The sequence below is a fragment of the Bombina bombina genome, chromosome 4 (assembly GCF_027579735.1).
Source record: "Bombina bombina isolate aBomBom1 chromosome 4, aBomBom1.pri, whole genome shotgun sequence".
NCBI lineage: Eukaryota > Metazoa > Chordata > Amphibia > Anura > Bombinatoridae > Bombina > Bombina bombina.
Window position 1 is genome coordinate 834,429,627 of NC_069502.1, and position 26,683 is coordinate 834,456,309.

A 26,683-nucleotide genomic window follows, 5' to 3' on the forward strand; every position below is an offset into this window, starting at 1 on the left:
CGGACGCGATCCCCTTTGCTCGTTTTCACATGCGACCTCTTCAGCTTTGTATGCTGAACCAATGGTGCAGGGATTATACAAAGATATCACAATTAATATCCTTAAATCCCAATGTACAACACTCTCTGACGTGGTGGATAGATCACCATCGTTTAGTTCAAGGGGCTTCCTTTGTTCACCCAACCTGGACTGTGATCTCAACAGATGCGAGTCTGTCAGGTTGGGGAGCTGTATGGGGATCTCTGACAGCGCAGGGGGTTTGGGAATCTCAGGAGGCGAGATTACCAATCAACATTTTGGAACTCCGTGCGATTTTCAGAGCTCTTCAGTCCTGGCCTCTTCTTAAGAGAGAATCGTTTATTTGCTTTCAGACAGACAATGTCACAACCGTGGCATATGTCAATCATCAGGGTCGGACTCACAGTCCTCAGGCTATGAAAGAAGTATCTCGGATACTTGTATAGGCGGAATCCAGCTCCTGTCTAATTTCTGCGGTTCACATCCCAGGTGTAGACAATTGGGAAGCGGATTATCTCAGTCGCCAGACGTTACATCCGGGCGAATGGTCTCTTCACCCAGAGGTATTTCTTCAGATTGTTCAAATCTGGGGTCTTCCAGAAATAGATCTGATGGCCTCTCATCTAAACAAGAAACTTCCCAGGTATCTGTCCAGATCCAGGGACCCTCAGGCGGAGGCAGTGGATGCGTTGTCGCTTCCTTGGAATTATTATCATGCCTATATCTTTCCGCCTCTAGTTCTTCTTCCAAAAGTGATTTCCAAAATTCTAATGTAACGTTCGTTTGTGCTGCTGGTGGCTCCAGCATGGCCTCACAGGTTTTGGTATGCGGATCTCATTCGGATGGCCAGTTGCCAACCTTGGACTCTTCCGTTAAGACCAGACCTTCTATCTCAAGGCCCTTTTTTCCATCAGGATCTCAAATCATTAAATTTGAAGGTATGGAAATTGAACGCTTGATTCTTAGTCATAGAGGTTTCTCTGACTCAGTAATTAATACTATGTTACAGGCTCGTAAATCTGTGTCTAGGAAGATTTATTATCGAGTCTGGAAGGCTTACATTTCTTGGTGTTCTTCTCATAAATTCTCCTGGCATTCGTTCAGAATTCCTAGAATTTTACAGTTTCTTCAGGATGGTTTGGATAAAGGTTTGTCTGCAAGTTCCTTGAAAGGACAAATCTCTGCTCTCTCTGTTCTTTTTCACAGAAAGATTGCTATTCTTCCTGATATTCATTGTTTTGTACAGGCTTTGGTTTGTATCAAACCTGTCATTAAGTCAATTTCTCCTCCTTGGAGTCTTAATTTGGTTCTGAGGGCTTTACAAGCTCCTCCGTTTGAACCTATGCATTCTCTGGACATTAAATTACTTTCTTGGAAAGTTCTGTTCCTTTTGGCCATCTCTTCTGCTAGAAGAGTTTCTGAGTTATCTGCTCTTGTTGTGTTGCGAACCTCATTTAAATTTTTACCTAAGGTTGTGAATTCTAACAACATTAGTAGAGAGATTTTTGTTCCTTCATTATGTCCTAATCCTAAAAATTCAAAGGAGAGATCTTTACATTCTTTGGATGTAGTAAGAGCTTTGAAATATTATGTTGAAGCTACTAAAGATTTTAGAAAGACTTCTAGTCTATTTGTTATCTTTTCTGGGTCCAGAAAAGGTCAGAAGGCCTCCGCCATTTCTTTGGCGTCTTGGTTAAAGTCTTTGATTCATCATGCTTATGTAGAGTCAGGTAATTCCCCGCCTCAAAGAATTACGGCTCATTCTACTAGGTCAGTTTCTACTTCCTGGGCGTTTAGGAATGAAGCTTCAGTTGATCAGATTTGCAAAGCAGCAACTTGGTCTTCTTTGCATACTTTTACTAAATTCTACCATTTTGATGTGTTTTCTTCTTCTGAAGCAGTTTTTGGTAGAAAAGTACTTCAGGCAGCTGTTTCAGTTTGATTCTTCTGCTTATAATTTCATTATTTTGAGATTAAAAACTTTTGTTTTGGGTTGTGGATTATTATTATTTTTCAGCGGAATTGGCTGTCTTTATTTTATCCCTCCCTCTCTAGTGACTCTTGCGTGGAAGTTCCACATCTTGGGTATTCATTATCCCATACGTCACTAGCTCATGGACTCTTGCTAATTACATGAAAGAAAACATGATGCTTTCGCTCTTTTCTTATCACCCCACTTCTTGGCTATTCGTTAAACTGAATTGTGGGTGTGGTGAGGGGTGTATTTGTAGGCATTTTGAGGTTTGGGAAACTTTGCCCCTCCTGGTAGGAATGTATATCCCATACGTCACTAGCTCATGGACTCTTGCTAATATGAAAGAAATGAATTTATCAGGTAAGTTCTTACATAAATTATGTTTTTTTTGGAAATTAGGTAAAACGTTTTGGGACATTTTATTGAGAGAGGTTCATTTGGCTTATTTTTGGGATTTACATCCCACATGGCTGTTTTTAACACTTAAGGCGTCACTTTAAGGCCCAACAGACATTGTGTAAGAGGTGGGTGGAGCCTAATTTTGCGCCTTAGATGCAGAGTTTTTAAACATTTTGGACAGCAAGCTGAAACACAGGAGCGTCCTGAAGCAGTTTTGGGGCCAAAACGAAGCTTTATTCCCTCAAATTCAACCCCTAAGGGCAGGTAGGCGCCACAGCAGAGCTGTGGCAAGGTGCTGACTGTATATATTCTGTTTTTTTTACTCTTGTCAATCCGGTTTTGGTATTAAGGGGTTAATTTCATTTTTTACTGGTGGTGCAACCTTACTAAGGCTTAATACATATACTGTAAAAAATTTAAGGATTTGGTGTATTTTTAAGCAGTTTTGCATAACGTGTACCTGATTTTTTCTCTTAAAGGCACAGTACCGTTTTATTTTTAAATTGTTGTTTTTCATTAAATAAAGTGTTTTCCAAGCTTGCTTGTCTCATTACTAGCCTGTTAAACATGTCTGACATCAAGGAAACTCCTTGTTCAATACGTTTAGAAGCCATTGTGGAACCCCCTCTTAGAATGTGTCCTACTTGTACTGATATGTCTATAAATTTTAAAGAGCATATTGTAGCACTAGAGGATTCTCAGACAGAAAGTTATGAATTCTACCCTCACAGAGGTTTTATCTAAACTGCCTGGGTTGCAAGGGAAGCGTGATAGCTCTGGGTTAAGAACAAATGCTGAGCTTTCTGACGCTTTAGTAGCCGTATCCGATATACCCTCACAATGTTCTAAAGTAGGCGTACAGGATTTGCTATACAACAAAAAGTATCGGTGCACATCCAACCACTTTAAGTCCACTCTTTCATGGCATATTTGTATATGTTTCTGTCTGTCAAATATACTTACATAGCTTCTAATAAGATTGGGATAAACATCTCGCAATAATATTGGCTTATATTTGAGCTGCAAAAACAAATATACTTCTATTTGCTAAATATACTTGCATAGTTCAAATAAAATTGGGATTAACATCTCGCAATATTATTGACTTATATTTATGCTGCAAAAAATTGCCTGTTAAATATGCTTTTAAATTTAAATAAAAACTTCTGTCTGCTAAATATACTTACATAGTTCAAATAAGATTGGGATAAACATCTCACAATAATATTGACTTATATTTATGCTGCAAAAAATTGCCTGTTTAAATTTAAATAAAGTAGGGATCTTAGTCACACAATATGATCTTATTCTGCTAAGCCAGTCACCACTTACAAGGTGTCCCCATATTAGACTGGTCCTACACTAACCAGTTTCCACACTGCAGCAAGTCATGTCTACACAGTGTGAAGCTTTCTAGCTTATTAAGTATATCACAATTTATCTGGAACACACCTGGGCTGGGTGGTGTGCATTAACCAAAGGGGAAGGATTTGGTCAGCTCCCTATTCAAAGATACAACAAATGTTTTTTTTGAGCTGTGGTGAGAATAGGTGGCGCAAACGATTGCTATTTCCCTGTGTAAAAAAAGGTATTGCTTAGTGTTGTCAGAACTGTTATTCTATTAATTATATTAAATTGTTCTCTGTTTAGCGAGTATCGCTGTAGATGCTATATAGCACAATTGATGATATCCTACATGTGGTATGTTGGGTTTAATTGTTATATTATTGCTATACCTTAAATACTGCAATTTGTGAATATTCCGCTTATGTTACTTGGTATTAATAATATACTCCTTAAATATAAATAAAGGCCAATATGCTGTATATAGTTACTACAATTTTATTAGATCATAAAAAATATATATATACTTGCATAATGTTATATTTACACCGGTGTCTAGTGGTAATATATAAAATACTTAAAAGTAAATAAAATGTTAAAAGCTGCTTATTTTCACAGTATACATTTGAACATTAAATCTGTTACAATGGTTTTAACAATGCTCTGTGTAAAGTTCAGATTTATAGTTTCTGATTTCTTGCTTAGGTTTCAATTTAACCGTACAATTTGGCAGGTATATGTAATGTCTGTCACACTAAATTATATTTGTGTGATCTAGTACCTTAAAGTGTATCTGTTTGATAACACTTTCTTAGTTGGAGAATGGTGCGGTTAAATAAACGCCGCTATTTGACTTCCTTCAGTAACTAAGCTTGCTTAGTAAGTTGTGGTGTTGGATCTCTCTGGCGGTTAAATATATGCCGCTGTATAATTCTTACTGTGGTTGGAGATCAGCCTTCTGCAGATAAGCACAGGTGGTGTTTTTTTCTTTGTAGTTGTCTTGGCGTTAAAGTTCACACTGACGTGAATGCTTTGTGCGGTTCCCGTGACCGCTCTGTTTCTTGTTCTTTTTTGTCGGTCAGTGACCGATCAAGCTCCTTGAAAGTTGATGTTCCCTGATGATGTCTCAAGTGTGGATGCTTTTTATCCGTCAGGTGTAGATTCTTTTTGCCGCTTCAGTCAGCTGTTCTTTTACCTTTGTTTATTCTTTGTCGTGATAATCACAGACCATACGACCGCCAGCTAGCAGGCCACACTGAAATTCCCTGTAACTGTCCACCACTCCTGGGCTTGAGTGAGTGAGGCCGTCAAGCCCAGGAGCGGTGGACAGTTGTAAGGAGGTGAGATTACCAATCAATATTTTGGAACTCCGTGCAATTTTCAGAGCTCTTCAGTCTTGGCCTCTTCTGAAGAGAGAGTCATTCATTTGTTTTCAGACAGACAATGTCACAACTGTGGCATACATCAATCATCAAGGAGGGACTCACAGTCCTCTGGCTATAAAAGAAGTATCTCGAATTCTGGTTTGGGCGGAATCCAGCTCCTGTCTAATCTCTGCGGTTCATATCCCAGGTATAGACAATTGGGAAGCGGATTATCTCAGTCGCCAAACGTTGCATCCGGGCGAATGGTCTCTTCACCCAGAGGTATTTCTTCAGATTGTTCAAATGTGGGAACTCCCAGAAATAGATCTGATGGCTTCTCATCTAAACAAGAAACTTCCCAGGTATCTGTCCAGATCCCGGGATCCTCAGGCGGAGGCAGTGGATGCATTATCACTTCCTTGGAAGTATCATCCTGCCTATATCTTTCCGCCTCTAGTTCTTCTTCCAAGAGTAATCTCCAAGATTCTGAAGGAATGCTCGTTTGTTCTGCTGGTAGCTCCAGCATGGCCTCACAGGTTTTGGTATGCGGATCTTGTCCGGATGGCCTCTTGCCAGCCGTGGACTCTTCCGTTAAGACCAGACCTTCTGTCGCAAGGTCCTTTCTTCCATCAGGATCTCAAATCCTTAAATTTAAAGGTATGGAGATTGAACGCTTGATCCTTGGTCAAAGAGGTTTCTCTGACTCTGTGATTAATACTATGTTACAGGCTCGTAAATCTGTATCTAGAGAGATATATTATAGAGTCTGGAAGACTTATATTTCTTGGTGTCTTTCTCATCATTTTTCCTGGCATTCTTTTAGAATTCCGAGAATTTTACAGTTTCTTCAGGATGGTTTAGATAAAGGTTTGTCCGCCAGTTCCTTGAAAGGACAAATCTCTGCTCTTTCTGTTCTTTTTCACAGAAAGATTGCTAATCTTCCTGATATTCATTGTTTTGTACAAGCTTTGGTTCGTATAAAGCCTGTCATTAAGTCTATTTCTCCTCCTTGGAGTTTGAATTTGGTTCTGAGGGCTCTTCAAGCTCCTCCTTTTGAACCCATGAATTCATTGGACATTAAATTACTTTCTTGGAAAGTTTTGTTCCTTTTGGCCATCTCTTCTGCCAGAAGAGTCTCTGAATTATCTGCTCTTTCTTGTGAGTCTCCTTTTCTGATTTTTCATCAGGATAAGGCGGTGTTGCGAACTTCTTTTTAATTTTTACCTAAGGTTGTGAATTCCAACAACATTAGTAGAGAAATTGTGGTTCCTTCATTATGTCCTAATCCTAAGAATTCTAAGGAGAAATCGTTGCATTCTTTGGATGTTGTTAGAGCTTTGAAATATTATGTTGAGGCTACTAAGTCTTTCCGAAAGACTTCTAGTCTATTTGTCATCTTTTCCGGTTCTAGAAAAGGTCAGAAAGCTTCTGCCATTTCTTTGGCATCTTGGTTGAAATCCTTAATTCACCATGCTTATGTCGAGTCGGGTAAAACTCCGCCTCAAAGGATTACAGCTCATTCTACTAGGTCAGTTTCTACTTCCTGGGCGTTTAGGAATGAGGCTTCGGTTGATCAGATTTGCAAAGCAGCAACTTGGTCCTCTTTGCATACTTTTACTAAATTCTACCATTTTGATGTGTTTTCTTCTTCTGAAGCAGTTTTTGGTAGAAAAGTACTTCAGGCAGCGGTTTCAGTTTGAATCTTCTGCTTATGGTTTCATTAAACTTTATTTTGGGTGTGGATTATTTTCAGCAGGAATTGGCTGTCTTTATTTTATCCCTCCCTCTCTAGTGACTCTTGCGTGGAAAGATCCACATCTTGGGTAGTCATTATCCCATACATCACTAGCTCATGGACTCTTGCTAATTACATAATTTATGTAAGAACTTACCTGATAAATTCATTTCTTTCATATTAGCAAGAGTCCATGAGGCCCACCCTTTTTGGTGGTTATGATTTTTTTGTATAAAGCACAACTATTCCAATTCCTTATTTCTCCAACATAGGTGTGTCCGGTCCACGGCGTCATCCTTACTTGTGGGATATTCTCTTCCCCAACAGGAAATGGCAAAGAGCCCAGCAAAGCTGGTCACATGATCCCTCCTAGGCTCCGCCTACCCCAGTCATTCTCTTTGCCGTTGCACCGGCAACATCTCCACGGAGATGGTTAAGAGTTTTTTGGTGTTTAAATGTAGTTTTTATTCTTCAATCAAGTGTTTGTTATTTTAAAATAGTGCTGGTATGTACTATTTACTCTGAAACAGAAAAGAGATGAAGATTTCTGTTTGTAAGAGGAAGATGATTTTAGCAAACGTTACTAAAATCGATTGCTGTTTCCACACAGGACTGTTGAGATGAAGTAACTTCAGTTGGGGGAAACAGTTGGCAGACTTTTCTGCTTGAGGTATGACTGGCCACATTTCTAACAAGACTTTGTAATGCTGGGAGGCTGTCATTTCCCCTATGGGGACCGGTAAGCCATTTTCTTAGATTAAGTAAAAAAATAAAGGGCTTTATAAGGGCTTAAAAAACTGGTAGACATTTTTCTGGGCTAAAACGATTACTTTGCTACGCATATTTGGCAGATTATAACTCTTAATAGTTATTATAATCTTGGGGATTGTTGTTAAAAAACGGCAGGCACTGTATTGGACACCTTTTTCAGATGGGGGCCTTTTCTAGTCATAGGCAGAGCCTCATTTTCGCGCCACTAATGCGCAGTTGTTTTTGGAAAGCAAGGCATGCAGATGCATGTGTGAGGAGCTAAGAACCACTGAAAAAGCTTATAGAAGGCGTCATTTGGTATCGTATTCCCCTCTGGGCTTGGTTGGGTCTCAGCAAAGCAGATACCTGGGACTGTATAGGGGTTAAATGTAAAAACGGCTCCGGTTCTGTTATTTTAAGGGTTAAAGCTTTCAAATTTGGTGTGCAATACTTTTAAGGCTTTAAGACACTGTGGTGAAATTTTGGTGAATTTTGAACAATTCCTTCATGCTTTTTCACATATTCAGTAATAAAGTGTGTTCTGTTTAAAATTTAAAGTGACAGTAACAGTTTTATTTTAAAACGTTTTTTGTGCTTTGTTGACAAGTTTAAGCCTGTTTAACATGTCTGAACCATCAGATAAGCGATGTTCTATATGTATGAAAGCCAAGGTTTCTCCCCATTTAAATATATGTGATGATTGTGACATAGTGTCCAAACAAAGTAGGGACAATGATGCCACAGATAATGATATTGCCCAAGATGATTCCTCAAATGAGGGGAGTAAGCATGGTACTGCATCATCCCCTCCTGTGTCTACACCAGTTTTGCCCACACAAGAGGCCCCTAGTACATCTAGTGTGCCAATACTTATTACCATGCAACAATTAACGGCTGTTATGGATAATTCTATTGCAAACATTTTATCTAAAATGCCTACTTATCAGAGAAAGCGCGATTGCTCTGTTTTAAACACTGAAGAGCAAGAGGACGCTGATGATAACGGTTCTGACATACCCTCACACCAATCTGAAGGGGCCAGGAGGGAGGTTTTGTCTGAGGGAGAAATTTCAGATTCAGGAAAAATTTCTCAACAAGCTGAACCTGATGTTGTAACATTTAAATTTAAATTAGAACATCTCCGCGCACTGCTTAAGGAGGTATTATCTACTCTGGATGATTGTGACAATTTGGTCATTCCAGAGAAATTATGTAAGATGGACAAGTTCCTAGAGGTTCCGGTGCCCCCCGATGCTTTTCCTATACCCAAGCGGGTGGCGGACATAGTAAATAAGGAGTGGGAAAGGCCCGGCATACCTTTTGTTCCTTCCCCTATATTTAAGAAATTATTTCCTATAGTCGACCCCAGAAAGGACTTATGGCAGACAGTCCCCAAGGTCGAGGGGGCGGTCTCTACTCTAAACAAGCGCACTACTATTCCCATAGAAGATAGTTGTGCTTTCAAAGATCCTATGGATAAAAAATTAGAGGGTTTGCTTAAAAAGATGTTTGTTCAGCAAGGTTACCTTCTACAACCAATTTCATGCATTGTTCCTGTCACTACGGCAGCGTGTTTCTGGTTCGAAGAACTAGAAAAGTCGCTCAATAAAGAATCTTCGTATGAGGAGGTTATGGACAGAGTTCAAGCACTTAAATTGGCTAACTCTTTTATTTTAGATGCCGCTTTGCAATTAGCTAGATTAGCAGCGAAAAATTCAGGGTTTGCTATCGTGGCGCGCAGAGCGCTTTGGCTAAAGTCTTGGTCAGCGGATGTGTCTTCCAATACAAAATTGCTTAACATCCCTTTCAAGGGTAAAACACTGTTTGGTCCTGATTTGAAAGAGATTATTTCAGACATCACCGGGGGAAAGGGCCACGCCCTTCCTCAGGATAGGTCTTTTAAGGCTAAAAATAAGCCTAATTTTCGTCCCTTTCGCAGAAACGGACCAGCCTCTAATTCTACATCCTCTAAGCAAGAGGGTAATACTTCTCAACCCAAACCAGCCTGGAGACCGATGCAAGGCTGGAACAAGGGTAAGCAGGCCAAGAAGCCTGCCACTGCTACCAAAACAGCATGAAGGGATGGCCCCCGATCCGGGACCGGATCTGGTGGGGGGCAGACTTTCTCTCTTTGCTCAGGCTTGGGCAAGAGATGTTCAGGATCCTTGGGCACTAGAAATAGTTTCTCAGGGTTATCTCCTGGAATTCAAGGAACTACCCCCAAGGGGAAGGTTCCACAGGTCTCAATTATCTTCAAACCAAATAAAAAGACAGGCATTCTTACATTGTGTAGAAGACCTGTTAAAGATGGGAGTAATTCATCCAGTTCCAATAGGAGAACAAGGGATGGGGTTTTACTCCAACCTGTTCATAGTTCCCAAAAAAGAGGGAACATTCAGACCAATTTTAGATCTCAAGATCCTAAACAAATTTCTCAGGGTTCCGTCGTTCAAAATGGAAACCATTCGAACGATCCTTCCTACCATCCAGGAAGGTCAATTTATGACCACGGTGGATTTAAAGGATGCGTACCTACATATTCCTATCCACAAGGAACATCATCAGTTCCTAAGGTTCGCTTTTCTGGACAAGCATTACCAGTTTGTGGCACTTCCATTCGGATTAGCCACTGCTCCGAGAATTTTCACAAAGGTACTAGGGTCCCTTCTAGCGGTTCTAAGACCAAGGGGCATTGCAGTAGTACCGTACTTGGACGACATCCTGATTCAAGCGTCGTCTCTGTCAAAAGCAAAGGCTCATACGGACATCGTCCTAGCCTTTCTCAGATCTCACGGATGGAAAGTGAACATAGAAAAAAGTTCTCTGTCCCCGTCAACAAGAGTTCCCTTCTTGGGAACAATAATAGATTCCTTAGAAATGAGGATTTTTCTGACAGAGGTCAGAAAATCAAAACTTCTAAGCTCTTGTCAAGTACTTCATTCTGTTCTTCGCCCTTCTATAGCGCAGTGCATGGAAGTAATAGGATTGATGGTTGCAGCAATGGACATAGTTCCTTTTGCACGAATTCATCTAAGACCATTACAACTGTGCATGCTCAGACAGTGGAATGGGAATTATACAGACTTGTCTCCGACGATTCAAGTAGATCAAAGGACCAGAGATTCACTCCGTTGGTGGCTGATCCTGGACAACCTGTCACAGGGAATGAGCTTCCGCAGACCAGAGTGGGTCATTGTCACGACCGACGCCAGTCTGGTGGGCTGGGGCGCGGTCTGGGAACCCCTGAAAGCTCAGGGTCTATGGTCTCGGGAAGAATCTCTTCTCCCGATAAACATTCTGGAACTGAGAGCGATATTCAATGCTCTCAAAGCTTGGCCTCATCTAGCAAAGGCCAAATTCATAAGGTTTCAATCAGACAACATGACGACCGTTGCATATATCAACCATCAGGGGGGAACAAGGAGTTCCCTGGCGATGGAGGAAGTGACCAAGATAATTCAATGGGCGGAGGATCACTCCTGCCACTTGTCTGCAATCCACATCCCAGGAGTGGAAAATTGGGAAGCGGATTTTCTGAGTCGTCAGACATTCCATCCGGGGGAGTGGGAACTCCATCCGGAAATCTTTGCCCAAATAACTCGATTATGGGGCATTCCAGACATGGATCTGATGGCCTCTCGTCAGAACTTCAAGGTTCCTTGTTACGGGTCCAGATCCAGGGATCCCAAGGCGACTCTAGTAGATGCACTAGTAGCACCTTGGACCTTCAACCTAGCTTATGTATTCCCACCGTTTCCTCTCATTCCCAGGCTGGTAGCCAGGATCAATCAGGAGAGGGCTTCGGTGATCTTGATAGCTCCTGCGTGGCCACGCAGGACTTGGTATGCAGACCTGGTGAATATGTCATCGGCTCCACCATGGAAGCTACCTTTGAGACAGGACCTTCTTGTTCAAGGTCCATTCGAACATCCGAATCTGGTTTCCCTCCAACTGACTGCTTGGAGATTGAACGCTTGATTTTATCAAAGCGTGGGTTTTCAGATTCTGTAATAGATACTCTGATTCAGGCTAGAAAGCCTGTAACTAGAAAAAATTACCATAAAATATGGAAAAAATATATCTGTTGGTGTGAATCTAAAGGATTCCCATGGAACAAGATAAAAATTCCTAAGATTCTATCCTTTCTACAAGAAGGTTTGGAGAAAGGATTATCTGCAAGTTCTCTGAAGGGACAGATCTCTGCTTTATCTGTTTTACTTCACAAAAGGCTGGCAGCTGTGCCAGACGTTCAAGCGTTTGTTCAGGCTCTGGTTAGAATCAAGCCTGTTTACAGACCTTTGACTCCTCCCTGGAGTCTTAATCTAGTTCTTTCAGTCCTTCAAGGGGTTCCGTTTGAACCCTTACATTCCGTAGATATTAAGTTATTATCTTGGAAAGTTTTGTTTTTGGTTGCAATTTCTTCTGCTAGAAAAGTTTCTGAGTTATCTGCTCTGCAGTGTTCTCCGCCCTATCTGGTGTTCCATGCAGATAAGGTGGTTTTGCGTACTAAGCCTGGTTTTCTTCCGAAAGTTTGTTTCCAACAAAAATATTAACCAGGACATAGTTGTACCTTCTTTGTGTCCGAATCCAGTTTCAAAGAAGGAACGTTTGTTACACAATTTGGACGTAGTCCGTGCTCTAAAATTCTATTTAGAGGCCACTAAAGATTTCAGACAAACATCTTCTTTGTTTGTTGTTTATTCTGGTAAAAGGAGAGGTCAAAAAGCAACTTCTACCTCTCTTTCTTTTTGGCTTAAAAGCATTATCCGATTGGCTTATGAGACTGCCGGACGGCAGCCTCCTGAAAGAATCACAGCTCATTCCACTAGGGCTGTGGCTTCCACATGGGCCTTCAAGAACGAGGCTTCTGTTGACCAGATATGTAAGGCAGCGACTTGGTCTTCACTGCACACTTTTGCCAAATTTTACAAATTTGATACTTTTGCTTCTTCGGAGGCTATTTTTGGGAGAAAGGTTTTGCAAGCCGTGGTGCCTTCCATTTAGGTGACCTGATTTGCTCCCTCCCTTCATCCGTGTTCTAAAGCTTTGGTATTGGTTCCCACAAGTAAGGATGACGCCGTGGACCGGACACACCTATGTTGGAGAAAACAGAATTTATGCTTACCTGATAAATTACTTTCTCCAACGGTGTGTCCGGTCCACGGCCCGCCCTGGTTTTTTTAATCAGGTCTGTTGAATTATTTTTTATAACTACAGTCACCACGGTATCATATGGTTTCTCCTATGCATATTTCCTCCTGTACGTCGGTCGAATGACTGGGGTAGGCGGAGCCTAGGAGGGATCATGTGACCAGCTTTGCTGGGCTCTTTGCCATTTCCTGTTGGGGAAGAGAATATCCCACAAGTAAGGATGACGCCGTGGACCGGACACACCGTTGGAGAAAGTAATTTATCAGGTAAGCATAAATTCTGTTTTTATATGCTTTCGCACTTTTTTTATCACCCCACTTCTTGGCTATTCGTTAAACTGATTTGTGGGTGTGGTGAGGGGTGTATTTATAGGCATTTTGAGGTTTGGGAAACTTTGCCCCTCCTGGTAGGAATGTATATCCCATACGTCAATAGCTCATGGACTCTTGCTAATATGAAAGAAATGAATTTATCAGGTAAGTTCTTACATAAATTATGTTTTTTTATGATCTAATAAAATTGTAGTAACTATATCCAGCATATTGGCCTTTATTTATATTTAAGGAGTATATTATTAATACCAAGTAACATAAGCGGAATATTCACAAATTGCAGTATTTAAGGTATAGCAATAATATAACAATTAAACCCAACATACCACATGTAGGATATCATCAATTGTGCTATATAGCATCTACAGCGATACTCGCTAAACAGAGAACAATTTAATATAATTAATAGAATAACAGTTCTGACAACACTAAGCAATACCTTTTTTTACACAGGGAATTAGCAATCGTTTGCGCCACCTATTCTCACCACAGCTCATTTCTATAAAACATTGGGATAAAGTTTTTTATAAGGTGTGCAATATTCCCCTCCTAACTTACAGTCTAAACATATCCCAAAGGTTTTTTTTTGTTAAGCACACCACAAAAGGACTGTATGATCTTAGCACACATATTGTGGGAGTGCTACCGAAGTGACCAAAACAATTACAATACAACCACTTAAGTCCACTCTTTCATGGCATATTTGTATATGCTTCTGTCTGGCAAATATACTTACATAGCTTCTAATAAGATTGGGATAAACATCACGCAATAATATTGGCTTATATTTGAGCTGCTAAAACAAATATACTTCTATTTGCTAAATATACTTACATAGTTCAAATAAAATTGGGATTAACATCTCGCAATAATATTGACTTATATTTATGCTGCAAAAAATTGCCTGTTAAATATGCTTTTAAATTTAAATAAAAACTTCTGTCTGCTAAATATACTTACATAGTTCAAATAAGATTGGGATTTGCTATCTGAGGGAGAGATTTCTGATTCAGGAAAGACGCTCTCTCAGACAGACTCTGATATGACGGCCTTTAAATTCAAGCTAGAACACCTCCGCTTGTTGCTCAGGGAGGTATTGGCAACTCTGGATGATTGTGACCCTATTGTGGTTCCAGAGAAGTTGTGTAAAATGGACAAATACTTAGAGGTTCCTGTTTACACTGATGTTTTTCCGGTCCCTAAGAGGATTGCGGATATTGATTCTAAGGAGTGGGATAGACCAGGTATACCGTTCGCTCCCCCTCCTACTTTTAAGAAAATGTTTCCCATATCTGACACCATGCGGGACTCGTGGCAGTCGGTCCCTAAGGTAGAGGGAGCTATTTCTACACTACCTAAGCATACAACTATACCTATTGAAGACAGTTGTGCTTTCAAAGATTCTATGGATAAAAAATTAGAGGGTCTCCTAATGAAAATTTTTGTTTTCCAACCTATTGCATGCATTCTTCCTGTAACTACTGCAGCTGCTTTTTGGTTCGAGGCTCTCCAGGGGGAGACCCCATTAGATGATATGCTGGATAGACTTAAGGCTCTTAAGCTGGCTAATTCTTTCATTACAGATGCCGCTTTTCAATTGGCTAAATTAGCAGCAAAAAATTCAGGTTTTGCCATTTTAGCGCGTAGAGCGTTATGGCTTAAGTCCTGGTCAGCTGATGTGTCATCAAAATCAAAGCTTTTGACCATCCCTTTCAAAGGTAAGACCCTATTCGGGCCTGAACTGAAGGAAATTATTTCAGACATCACTGGAGGGAAGGGACATACCCTCCCTTAGGATAAAACAAATAAAATCAAGACCAAACAAAATAATTTTCGTTCCTTTCGAAACTTCAAGAGTGGTCCCACTTCAGCTTCCCCTGCTGCAAAGCAAGAGGGGAATTTTGCGCAATCCAAGTCAGCCTGGAGACCTAACCAGGCCTGGAACAAGGGTAAACAGGCTAAGAAGCCTGCACTGCCTCCAAGACAGCATGAAGGGGTAGCCCCCGATCCGGGACCGGATCTAGTAGGGGGCAGACTCTCTCTCTTCACTCAGGCTTGGGCAAGAGATGTTCACTATTCCTGGGCTTTAGAAATTGTTTCCCAGGGATATCTTCTGGACTTCAAAGATTCCCCCCCAAGGGGGAGAATTCACATTTCTCAATTGTCTGCAAACCAGACCAAAAGAGAGGCGTTCTTACGCTGTGCAGACGACCTACATACCATGGGAGTGATTCACCCAGTTCCAAGAGCGGAACAAGGGGCAAGGGTTTTACTCCAACCTGTTTGTGGTTCCCAAAAAAAGAAGGAACTTTCAGACCAATCTTGGATCTCAAATCCTAAACAAATTCCTCAGAGTCCCGTCTTTCAAGATGGAGACTGTTCGGACTATTCTGCCACTGATCCAGGAGGGTCAATATATGACCACCGTGGACTTAAAGGATGCGTATCTGCACATCCCTATCCACAGAGATCATCACCGATTCCTCAGGTTCGCCTTTCTGGACCGACATTACCTGTTCGTGGCCCTTCCCTTTGGGTTGGCCACGGCTTCCAGAATTTTCACAAAAGTGCTTGGGTTCTAAGACCGTGGGGCATAGCAGTGGCGCCTTATCTAGACGACATTTTCATTCAAGCGTCAACTTTCCAACTAGCCAAGTCTCACACGGACATAGTGTTGGCTTTTATAAGGTCTCATGGGTGGAAGGTGAACATAAAAACGAGTTATCTCTTCCCTCTCACAAAGGTTTCCTTCCTAGGAACTCTGATAGACTCAGTAGAAATGAAAATATTTCTGACGGAGGTCAGGAAATTAAAACTCGTTAACACCTACCGAGCTCTTCATTCCATTCTGCGGCCGTCAGTGGCTCAGTGTATGGAGGTAATTGGACTTATGGTAGCGGCAATGGACATAGTTCCATTTGCTAGCTTACACCTCAGACCACTGCAACTATGCATGCTCAAACATGGAATGGGGATTATGCAGATTTATCTCCTCAGATAGATCTAGATCAGAAGACCAGAGATTCTCTTCTCTGGTGGTTAGCACAGGTTCACCTGTCTCGGGGAATGTGTTTCTGCAGACCAGAGTGGATCATAGTTACGACAGATGCCAGCCTGCTGGGCTGGGGTGCAGTCTGGAACTCCCTGAAAGCTCAGGGGTTATGGTCTCAGGAGGAGACTCTCCTCCCGATAAACATTCTGGAACTGAGAGCGATATTCAATGTCGACTGTAGCTTATATCAATCATCAAGGGGGAACAAGGAGTTCTCTAGCGATGATAGAGGTTTCCAAAATAATTTGATGGGCAGAGACTCACTCTTGCCATCTTTCAGCAATCCATATCCCAGGAGTAGAGAACTGGGAGGCGGATTTCCTAAGTCTACAGACTTTTCATCCGGGGGAGTGGGAGCTCCATCCGGAGGTGTTTGCCCAGCTGATTCGATTATGGGGCACACCAGAATTAGATCTGATGGCGTCTCGTCAGAACGCCAAACTTCCTTGTTACAGGTCCAGGTCAAGGGATCCCCAGGCAGTGCTGATAGATGCTCTAGCAATGCCCTGGTCCTTCAACCTGGCCTATGTGTTTCCACCATTCCCTCTCCTTCCTCGTCTGATTGCCAGAATCAAGCAGGAAAGAGCTTCAGTGATTCTGATAGCACCTGCGTTGCCACGCAGGACTTGGTATGCAGACCTGGTGGACATATCATCCGTCCCACCATGGATTCTGCCTCTGAGGCAGGACCTTCTGATTCAAGGTCCATTCAAGCATCCAAACCTACGTTCTCTGCGTCTGACTGCTTGGAGATTGAACGCTTGATTTTAGCAAAGCGTGGTTTCTCTGACTCGGTCATTGATACCTTGATTCAGGCTCAAAAGCCTGTCACCAGAAAAATCTATCATAAGATATGGCGTAAATATCTTTACTGGTGTGATTCCAAGGGTTACTCATGGAGTAAGATCAGGATTCCTAGGCTATTAGCTTTTCTCCAAGAAGGATTGGAGAAGGGATTATCAGCTAGTTCCTTAAAGGGACAAATATCTGCGTTGTCTATCCTTTTACACAAGCGTCTGGCAGATGTTCCAGACGTTCAGGCATTTTGTCAGGCTTTAGTTAGAATCAAGCCTGTGTTTAAACCTGTTGCTCCTCCATGGAGTTTAAATTTGGTTCTTAAAGTTCTTCAAGGGGTTCCGTTTGAACCTATGCATTCCATAGATATTAAGCTCTTATCTTGGAAAGTTCTGTTTCTGGTAGCTATCTCTTCGGCTCGAAGAGTTTCTGAGTTATCTGCTTTACAGTGTGACTCCCCTTATCTTGTTTTCCATGCGGATAAGGTGGTTTTGAGTACCAAACCTGGCTTTCTTCCTAAGGTTGTTTCTTATAGGAATATCAATCAGGAAATAGTTGTTCCTTCTCTGTGTCCTAATCCTTCTTCCAAGAACGTCTGTTGCACAACCTAGATGTGGTTCGTGCTTGAAAGTTCTACTTACAAGCAACTAAAGATTTCCGTCAAACATCTTCATTGTTTGTTGTCTATTCTGGTAAGCGGAGAGGTCAAAAGGCTACAGCAACCTCTTTCTTTTTGGCTGAAAAGCATCATCCGTTTGGCTTATGAGACTGCTGGACAGCAGCCTCCTGAAAGAATTACTGCTCACTCTACTAGAGCGGTGGCTTCCACATGGGCTTTTAAAAATGAGGCTTCTGTTTAACAGATTTGTAAGGTGCGACTTGGTCTTCGCTTCATATTTTTTCCAAATTTTCCAAATTTGATACTTTTGCTTCTTCGGAGGCTATTTTTGGGAGAAAGGTTCTACTAGCAGTGGTGCCTTCCATTTATGTACCTGGCTTGTCCCTCCCTTCATCCGTGTCCTAAAGCTTTGGTATTGGTATCCCACAAGTATTGGATGAGTCCGTGGACTCGATACATCTTGCAAGATTACCTGATAAATTTCTTTCTCTTGCGATGTATTGAGTCCACGGCCCGCCCTGTCTATTTAAGACAGGTACTATTTATTTTTAAAAACTTCAGTCACCTCTGCACCTTATAGTTTCTCCTTTTTCTTCCTAGCCTTCGGTCGAATGACTGGGGGGTGGAGTTAGGGGAGGAGCTATATAGACAGCTTTGCTGTGGGTGCTCTCTTTGCCACTTCCTGTTGGGAAGGAGAATATCCCACAAGTATTGGATGAATCCGTGGACTTGATACATCGCAAGAGAAAGAAATTTATCAGGTAAGCATAAATTCTGTTTTTCATTGCATATTTACATTTTTGTGACTAAATAAGGACACAGGAGCCTTGTAAAATTTTACTTGCTCTATGTGTTTGGATGCTGTGGAACCACCAATCCCTTTCTGTCCCTCACGCATTGAGAGCGCTATAGATTGTAGAGAAATTATTTTTCCTGAACAAATCTTTTCAATGGCAGATGCTTCCCAAAAGTCTACCGACGAGGTGGAAGGTGTGCCGCAGCTTTCTCCCCAAGCGTCCCAAACTCTAACGCCCGCTCAAGCAGTGTCCTGTACTCCTACTTTGGCGCCTGCAGTTACCTTGAAAGACATAGCTTCTCTTATGTCCTCTACAATTTCTGAAGCATTGTCTGCTTTTCCTATGCTGCAAGGCAAACGTAAGAGAAAAGCCAGACAATCAGTAAGTGAGGTTGCGGATGCCATGGAAGTTCCCTCCCAACCGGAAGAGGAAGGTAATGCAATTCAATCTGAATGTGAAATTTCAGATTCAGCAAGTTCATTGCCTCTGACGGACTCGGAAGTTGTAACCTTTAGATTTAAGCTAGAACACCTCCGCCTGTTGCTCAGGGAAGTTTTAGTTACCTTAGACGACTGTTATTTCACAGTAGTGGTGGCCCCTTTAAAGTCTAGTAAACTGGACAAATATTTCGAAACTCCTTCTTACTCAGACGTATTTCCTGTTACAAAGCGAGCTTCGGAGATCGTTAAAGAATGGGAGAGACCAGGTATTCCATTTTCTCCCTCACCTATCTTTAAGAAGATGTTTCCCATAGCTGATGCCTTCAAGGAGGCTTGGCAGACCGTTCCTAAAGTGGAAGGGCCTGTTTCCACCTTAGCCAAGAGAACTACTACTCCCATAGAGGACAGTTGTTCTTTCAAAGATCCTATTGATAAGAAGTTAGATGGTCTACTTAAAAAGATTTATGTTCACCAGGGTCTCCTATTGCAACCTGCTGCGTGCATTGCTACCGTCACGGGTGCGGCAGCATACTGGTTTGATGCTCTATCTGAGTCTCTCAGGACCGAAACTCGCTTGGAGGAGATCCAAGACAGGATAAAAGCTCTGAAGACTAGCTAATTCCTTCATTACAGTTGCTGCTCTTCAAATCATCAACTGGCAGCTAAAAGTTCAGGTTTCTCTGTCCTAGCCCGCAGAGTCCTATGGTTATAACCTTGGTCTGCGGACGTGTCATCTAAGTCTAAGCTTCTAGCGATTCCTTACAAGGGGAAGACCTTGTTTGGCCCTGACTTGACGGAAATTATTTCTGATATATCGGGAGGCAAGGGTCATCTACTCCCTCAGGATAAGAGAAACAAGCTAAAGGGATGACAGAATAATTTTCGTTCCTTTCAAAATTTCAAAGGAAATTCTTCCTCTTCCTCCCATAAGCAGGAACAATCCAAGCCTGCATGGAGACCCAACTAGTCTTGGAACAATGACAAACAGTCCAAGAAGCCTGCTGCTGATTCCCAGACTGCATGAAGGGCATGCCCCCGATGCGGGTCCAGATCTGGTAGGGGGCAGACTATCCTCCTTTGTTTAAACCTGGGTTCAGTACGTTCAGGATCCCTGGGCAATAGAGAGAGTGTCCCAGGGATACAAATTGGAGTTCAAGAGTTTTCCTCCCAGAGGCAGGTTTCGACTTTCTTTATCTGGTTTGCAGATAATCTTGAAAGATGCGTTCTTACATTGTTTAAAAGACCTTTCTATCATGGGAGTGATTGTTCCTGTCCCAGTACAGAAGCAAGGTCAGGGTTTTTATTCCAACCTGTTTGTGGTCCCCAAAAAGGAGGGAACCTTCAGACCAATTTTAGATCTCAAGAGTCTAGACAAATTTCTCAGCGTTCCATCCTTCAAGATGGAAACTATACTTCCATTATCCCATTGATCCAAGAGGGTCAATTTATGACAACAGTGGATTTAAAGGATGCGTATATACATGTTCCCATTCACAGTGATCATCACAAGTTCCTAAGGTTTGCCTCCCAGGACAAGCACTTCCAGTTTGTGGCTCTGCCTTTCGGTCTGGCCACGGCTCCAAGAATATTTACAAGGGTTCTGGGGTCTCTCCTGGCAGTTCTCCGACCACAAGGCATTGGGGTGGCACCTTATCTGGATGATATTCTAGTTCAGGCGCCATCTTTTCAACAAGCAAAATCCCATACCGACCTGGTGTTACCTTCCTAAGAACTCACGGGTGGAAGATAAATTTGGGGAAAAGTTCCTTGACTCCAAGTACAAGGATAATTTTCTTGGGAACCATAATAGATTCCCTATCCATGAATATCTTTCTGACAGAAGTCAGGAAATCAAAGATTATCGATAGTTGTCTAGCCCTTCAGTCCTCTCTTCTGCTGTCAGAGGCTTAGTGCATGGAGGTTATCGGGCTGATTGTGGCGGCAATGGATATCATCCGTTTGCTCGGTTCCATCTCAGACCTCTGCAGCTAAGCATGCTCAGGCGATGGAATGGGGATTATGCAGACTTGTCTCCTCAGATAATCCTGGAGCAGGAAATAAGAGATTCTCTTCAATGGTGGTTGTCTCTGGATCATCTTTCCCAGGGAACCTGCTTTCGCAGATCGTCTTGGGTGATTGTGACAACAGATGCCTGCCTTTTAGGGTGGGGAGCTGTCTGGGGCTCTCTAATGGCTCAGGGACTTGGACTCAGTCAGAGTCTGTTCTTCCTATAAACATCCTGGAACTGAGAGTGATCTTCAATGCTGTTCTGGCCTGGCCTCAGTTAGCCTCGGCCAAGTTTATCAGGTTCCATTCGGACAACATAAATTCAGTAGTATACATCATTCATCAGGGAGGAATGAGGAGTTCTTTAGCGATGGCAGAAGTAACCAAGATAATTCAGTGGGCGGAGGCCCATTCTTGCTACCTGTCAGCGATCCACATCCCAGGGGTGGACAACTGGGAGGCGGACTTTCTGAGCAGACAGACCTGTCATCCGGGGGAGTGGGAACTCCATCCGGAAGTTTTCTCCAGCCTGATTCTCAAATGGGGTCAGCCAGAGTTGGATCTCATGGCATCTCGACAGAATGCCAAGCTCCCGAGATAAGGGTTGAGGTCTAGGGACCCCCAGGCAGAACTGATAGATGCCTTGGTGGTTCCTTGGAACTTCATTCTAGCATACCTGTTTCCTCCATTTGCTCTTCTTCCTTGGGTAATTGATTGAATCAAACAGGAGAGGGCTTCAGTGATCCTCATAGCACCGGCCTGGCCTCGCAGAATTTGGTATGCAGATCTGGTGGAGATGGCTTCTCTGCCACCATGGAGACTTCAGTTAAGGAAGGATCTTCTGATGACACTAATATTATTTTCCTCCCTCCCATGTGGGAATCTTAAGTGATATGATTGGATGGAGGTGTGTCTCAATCAGTAAGAGTGAGTCTGTTTCTATAAGAAATGAGGATTTACACTCCAATTTTATTCAGCTTTGACAACGGCAGGAGGCCGAAACGCGTAAGCTGTTTTCTGATAAACTCTTTTTGCTACATATGTGTTATTAGCTTTTATTTTTACTAATAAATTGCAGTTTTCTATATTTGTGCTCCGCTTCAAAATCATTTCACATTATTAGACAGCGGGACACAAGCCTCCTCAGAGGATTACAGCTCATTCTACGAGAGCATTGACGTCCTCTTGGGTCTTTGAAAATGAGGCCTCTATGGATCAGATTTTTAGGGCGGCTACCTGGTCCTCCTTACATTCTTTTTCCTAAATTTTTTATGCATTTTTGCTTTTGTTGAAGCAGCTTTCAGGAGAAAGGGTTTTGCAGGTTGTGGTGCCCTCAGATTGGGGCTGCCTCTCCTTTTTGGCTTCCCCTTAGCATTCAGAGTCCTCTAGAGCGTGGGTATAATTTCCCACAAGTAAGGAATGCAGCTGTGGACTCTCCCTGTACAGAAGGAAAGGACATTTTCTGGTAAGCATAATTTATGTTATTCCTATCTAACTCGCTTTATTGATTGACACCTGTATTTACTGTTGTGCTAATGTCATTTATATGGAATGTTTCTTACTGATGTGAAGAAGGCTGATGCATATTTAACTTTTATTACACAATTTTTCACATTTTGTTTTAAACATTTTTTTTTTTAAACAGAAATGTATTCTTTTTTTCCAGGTGAAAATGATGCTAAGATTTCATGTAACATGGAACAAACAGAAGATCAGTGGCTAAGAAATATGCCAGAACCATCAGAGCAGGAAATATGTGACAATATTGGTATAGGTGAGTGTATGTGTGACATGTCTGAGGGATGCAAGGTGCAGGTGAGTGTACATGGAGATTTGTCACAGATTGATATCCTTTTCGTTTAGCTGTATTGGGATCTTTAAGCCTTTTCAGCTAAATAATCCTCATCTATATGATATAATAGAATTGCCTGAGTAATACAGTTGGCTGGGAAGCTGCTAATTATCCCAGAAGGTGTAGTTGACTTGTGAGTGAGATTCTTCTCTCAGATGAAGATTTTATATATTGCTTAGATATACTACACCGCCTAGAAGCTATTTTCTTTGTTTTTGATGTTCTAGAGTCATCTTTGTTTTAAACACAAGCAGTGGTTATAAAGATTAGTTTATGGACTGAAATAATTGTATTACTAAAAGACTCTGTGAACACAATTTTAAAAGGACATGATACATTAGGTAGAAAAAGAACATTCATTTTAAAAACATCATTCATTTTAATTTAGTTCGGTCTTTGTCTAAGTGTGAATTCTTAGAAACAGTCCGTAATGTCCAGTGATGATAAATCCTAGCATTTGTGAAACGCTAGGATTTACCATTGGAACAAATAAAGGGGACTTTCATTCATGAAGTATAAAATACTTCCCCTCTCAGCCAAATAGGGGAAATAGCGTTCTGATGGTGGGCTGCCTTTAGCAGCTGAGAATGGCAAACACTTGGAACAAATAAAGGAGCTTTCATCATGAAGTATTTTATACTTCATGAATGAAAGTCCCCTTTATTTGTTCCAATGACAAATACTAGCGTTTCACAAATGCTAGCATTTGCCATCACTTTAAGCCCTTAGCATGAAAGCTGTGAAAGGTCTAGTTGTCACAGTGTCTTCTACAAGTGTAGGGGACTGACTAAATCAGAACAGTTTATATGTTCTCATGATAAAATAATTATGTAATTAATAACATTTCTCCCAATGTGTTTCTTATTGACAGGTAAATTCACAAACTGCAGTAATCCTAGTCATGATCAGAGTGCAGATTGTGGGAAATATTTTCTTAAGAGATCACATCTTTTCAAACATCTAAAAATGTATACAGGAGGAAAAGGATTTTCATGTTCTGGCTGTGGGAAATGTTTTAATAAGAAATCAAATCTTATTACCCATCAGAAAATTCATACAGGGGAGAAAGCATTTTCATGTGCTGACTGCGGAAAATGTTTTACTGTGAAATCAACTCTTCTTGCGCATCAGAAAACTCATACAGGAGAGAAAAGTTTTTCATGTTCTGACTGTGGGAAATGTTTTACACAGATAGCAAATCTTATTAGGCATCAGACAATTCATACAGGAGAGAAAGCATTTTCATGTTCTGACTGTGGGAAATGTTTTACTCTGAAACAAACTCTTAATAGGCATCAGAAAATTCATACAGGGGAGAAAGGATTTTCATGCTCTGACTGTGGGAAATGCTTTACTCAGAAATCAAATCTTATTATGCATCAGAAAATTCATACGGAAGAGAAAGCATTTTCATGTTCTGACTGTGGAAAATGTTTTAATAGAAAATCAAATCTTATTATGCATCAGAAAATTCATACAGGAGAGAAAGCATTTTCATGTTCTGACTGTGGAAAATGTTTTACTCTGAAATCAACTCTTCTTAAGCATCATAAAACTCATACAGGAGAGAAAAGATTTTCATGCTCTTGACTGTGGGAAAACATAATTTATGTAAGAACTTACCTGATAAATTCATTTTCATATTAGCAAGAGTCCATGAGCTAGTGACGTATGGGATATACATTCCTACGAGGAGGGGCAAAGTTTCTCAAACCTTAAAATGCCTATAAATACACCCCTCACCACACCCACAATTCAGTTTAACGAATAGCCAAGAAGTGGGGTGATGAGAATGGAGCGAAAACATCAAAAATAAGGAATTGGAATAATTGTGCTTTATACAAAAAAATCATAACCACCACAAAAAGGGTGGGCCTCATGGACTCTTGCTAATATGAAAGAAATGAATTTATCAGGTAAGTTCTTACATAAATTATGTTTTCTTTCATGTAATTAGCAAGAGTCCATGAGCTAGTGACGTATGGGATAGCAGATACCCAAGATGTGGAACTTCCACGCAAGAGTCACTAGAGAGGGAGGGATAAAATAAAGACAGCCAATTCCGTTGAAAAATTAATCCACTACCCAAATCAAAAGTTTCAATTTTTATAATGAAAAAAACTGAAGTTATAAGCAGAAGAATCAAACTGAAACAGCTGCCTGAAGTACTATTCTACCAAAAACTGCTTCTGAAGAAGAGAAAACATCAAAATGGTAGAATTTAGTAAAAGTATGCAAAGAAGACCAAGTTGTTGCTTTGCAAATCTGATCAACAGAAGCTTCATTCTTAAAAGTCCAGGAAGTAGAAACTGACCTAGTAAAATGAGCCTTAATCCTCTGAGGCGGGGATTAACCCGACTCCAAATAAGCAAGATGAATCAAAAAGCTTAACCAAGATGCCAAAGAAATGTCAGAAGCCTTCTGACCTTTCTTAAAACCAGAAAAGATAACAAATAGACTAGAAGTCTCTCTGAAATCTGAATAGCTTCAACATAATATCAAAACTCTTACCACATCCAAAGAATGTAAGAATCTCTTCAAAGAATTCTTAGTATTGGGACACAAGGAAGGGACAATAAATCTTCTACTAATGTTGTTAAAATTCACAACTTTAGGTAAAAATTGAAAAAGAAGACAGCAAAACCACCTTATCCTGATGAAAAATCAGAAAAAGGAGACTCACAAGAAAGAACAGATAATTCAAAAACTGTTCTAGCTGAAGAGATGTCTAAAGGAACAATACTTTCCATGAAAGTAATTTAAATGTCCAAAGAAAGCATATGCTCAAACGGAAGAGCCTGTAAAGCCTTCAGAACCAAATTAAGACTCCAAGGAGGAGAAATTGGCTTAAATGACAGACTTAATACGAACCAAAGCCTGAACAAAACAATGAATAACAGAAAGATTAGCAAATTTTTCTATGAAAACAGCACAGAAAAAGCAGAGGTTTGTCCTTGCAAGGAACTTGCAGACAAAAACCCTTATCTAAACCATCCTGAAGAAAACTATAAAAACCTAGGAATTCTAAAAGAATGCCAAGAGAATTTATGAAAAGAGCATCAAGAGATGTAAATCTTTCAAACTCGATAATAAATCTTACTAGACACAGATTTACGAGCCTGCAACATAGTATTAATCACTGAGTCAAAATAACTTGACTAAGTACTAAGCGTTAAAACTCCATACATCAAATCAATCATTTGAGTTCCTGATGGAAAAAAATGAATGTTAAGTTATAAGGTCTGGCCTTAATGGAAGTGACCAAGATTGGCAACTGGACATCCGAACAAGGACCATATACCAAAACCTGTGCGGCCATGCTGGAACCACCAGCAACACAAAAGATTGCTCCCTGATGATTTTGAAATCACTCTAAAAAGAAGAACCAGAGGCGAAAAAATATAGGCAGATTGAAAACTCCAAGGAAGTGTCAATGCACACACTGCTTCCGCCAGAGGATCCCCGGACCTGAATAGGCCCCTGGGAAGTTCCTTGTTTAGATGAGATGCCATCAGATCTGTTTCTGGAAGCCCACACATCTGAACAATTTGAAAAAACACATCTAGGTAAAGACCATTCTCCCGGATGTAAAGCTTGATTGACAAAGATAATTAGTTTCCCAATTATCTATACCTGGGAAATGGACCGCAGAAATTAGACAGGAGCTGGATTTAGTCCATGCAAGTATCCGAGATACTTCTTTCACAGCCTAAAGACTGAGAGTCCCACCCTGATGATTGACATACGCCACAGTTGTGACATTGTCTGTCTGAAAAACAATAAACGTCTCTTTCTTCAAAAAGAAGCCAAAACTGAAGAACTCTGAAAAATGCACGGAGTTCCAAAATATCGATTAGTAATCTCGCCTCCTGAGATTTCCAAACCCCTTGTGCTGACAGAGCCTTCCAACCTAAAAGACTCTCATCTGTAGTGATCATGGTCCAGGTTGAATGAACCGAAGAGACCCGTAGAACTATATGAAGGTGATCTAACCACCAAATCAAAGATAGTTGAACATTGGGATTCAAAGATATAAAAAGGGATATCCTAGAA

At 41.1% G+C, this 26,683-nt stretch overlaps 1 protein-coding gene across 1 annotated transcript in view; it reads left to right on the forward strand.

Annotated features, from left to right (window-relative positions):
* LOC128657187 (oocyte zinc finger protein XlCOF6.1-like) overlaps positions 1 to 24,248 on the forward strand; it is a 61,623-nt gene extending 37,375 nt beyond the window's left edge. Inside the window, exons 5-6 of the mRNA XM_053711439.1 lie at positions 22,445 to 22,552; positions 23,502 to 24,248. Of these exons, the coding sequence (XP_053567414.1) occupies positions 22,445 to 22,552; positions 23,502 to 24,220 (827 nt within the window). The 3' untranslated portion in view covers positions 24,221 to 24,248. The remainder of the gene's footprint in view (positions 1 to 22,444; positions 22,553 to 23,501) is intronic.
* The last annotated feature ends 2,435 nt before the right edge of the window (positions 24,249 to 26,683 follow it).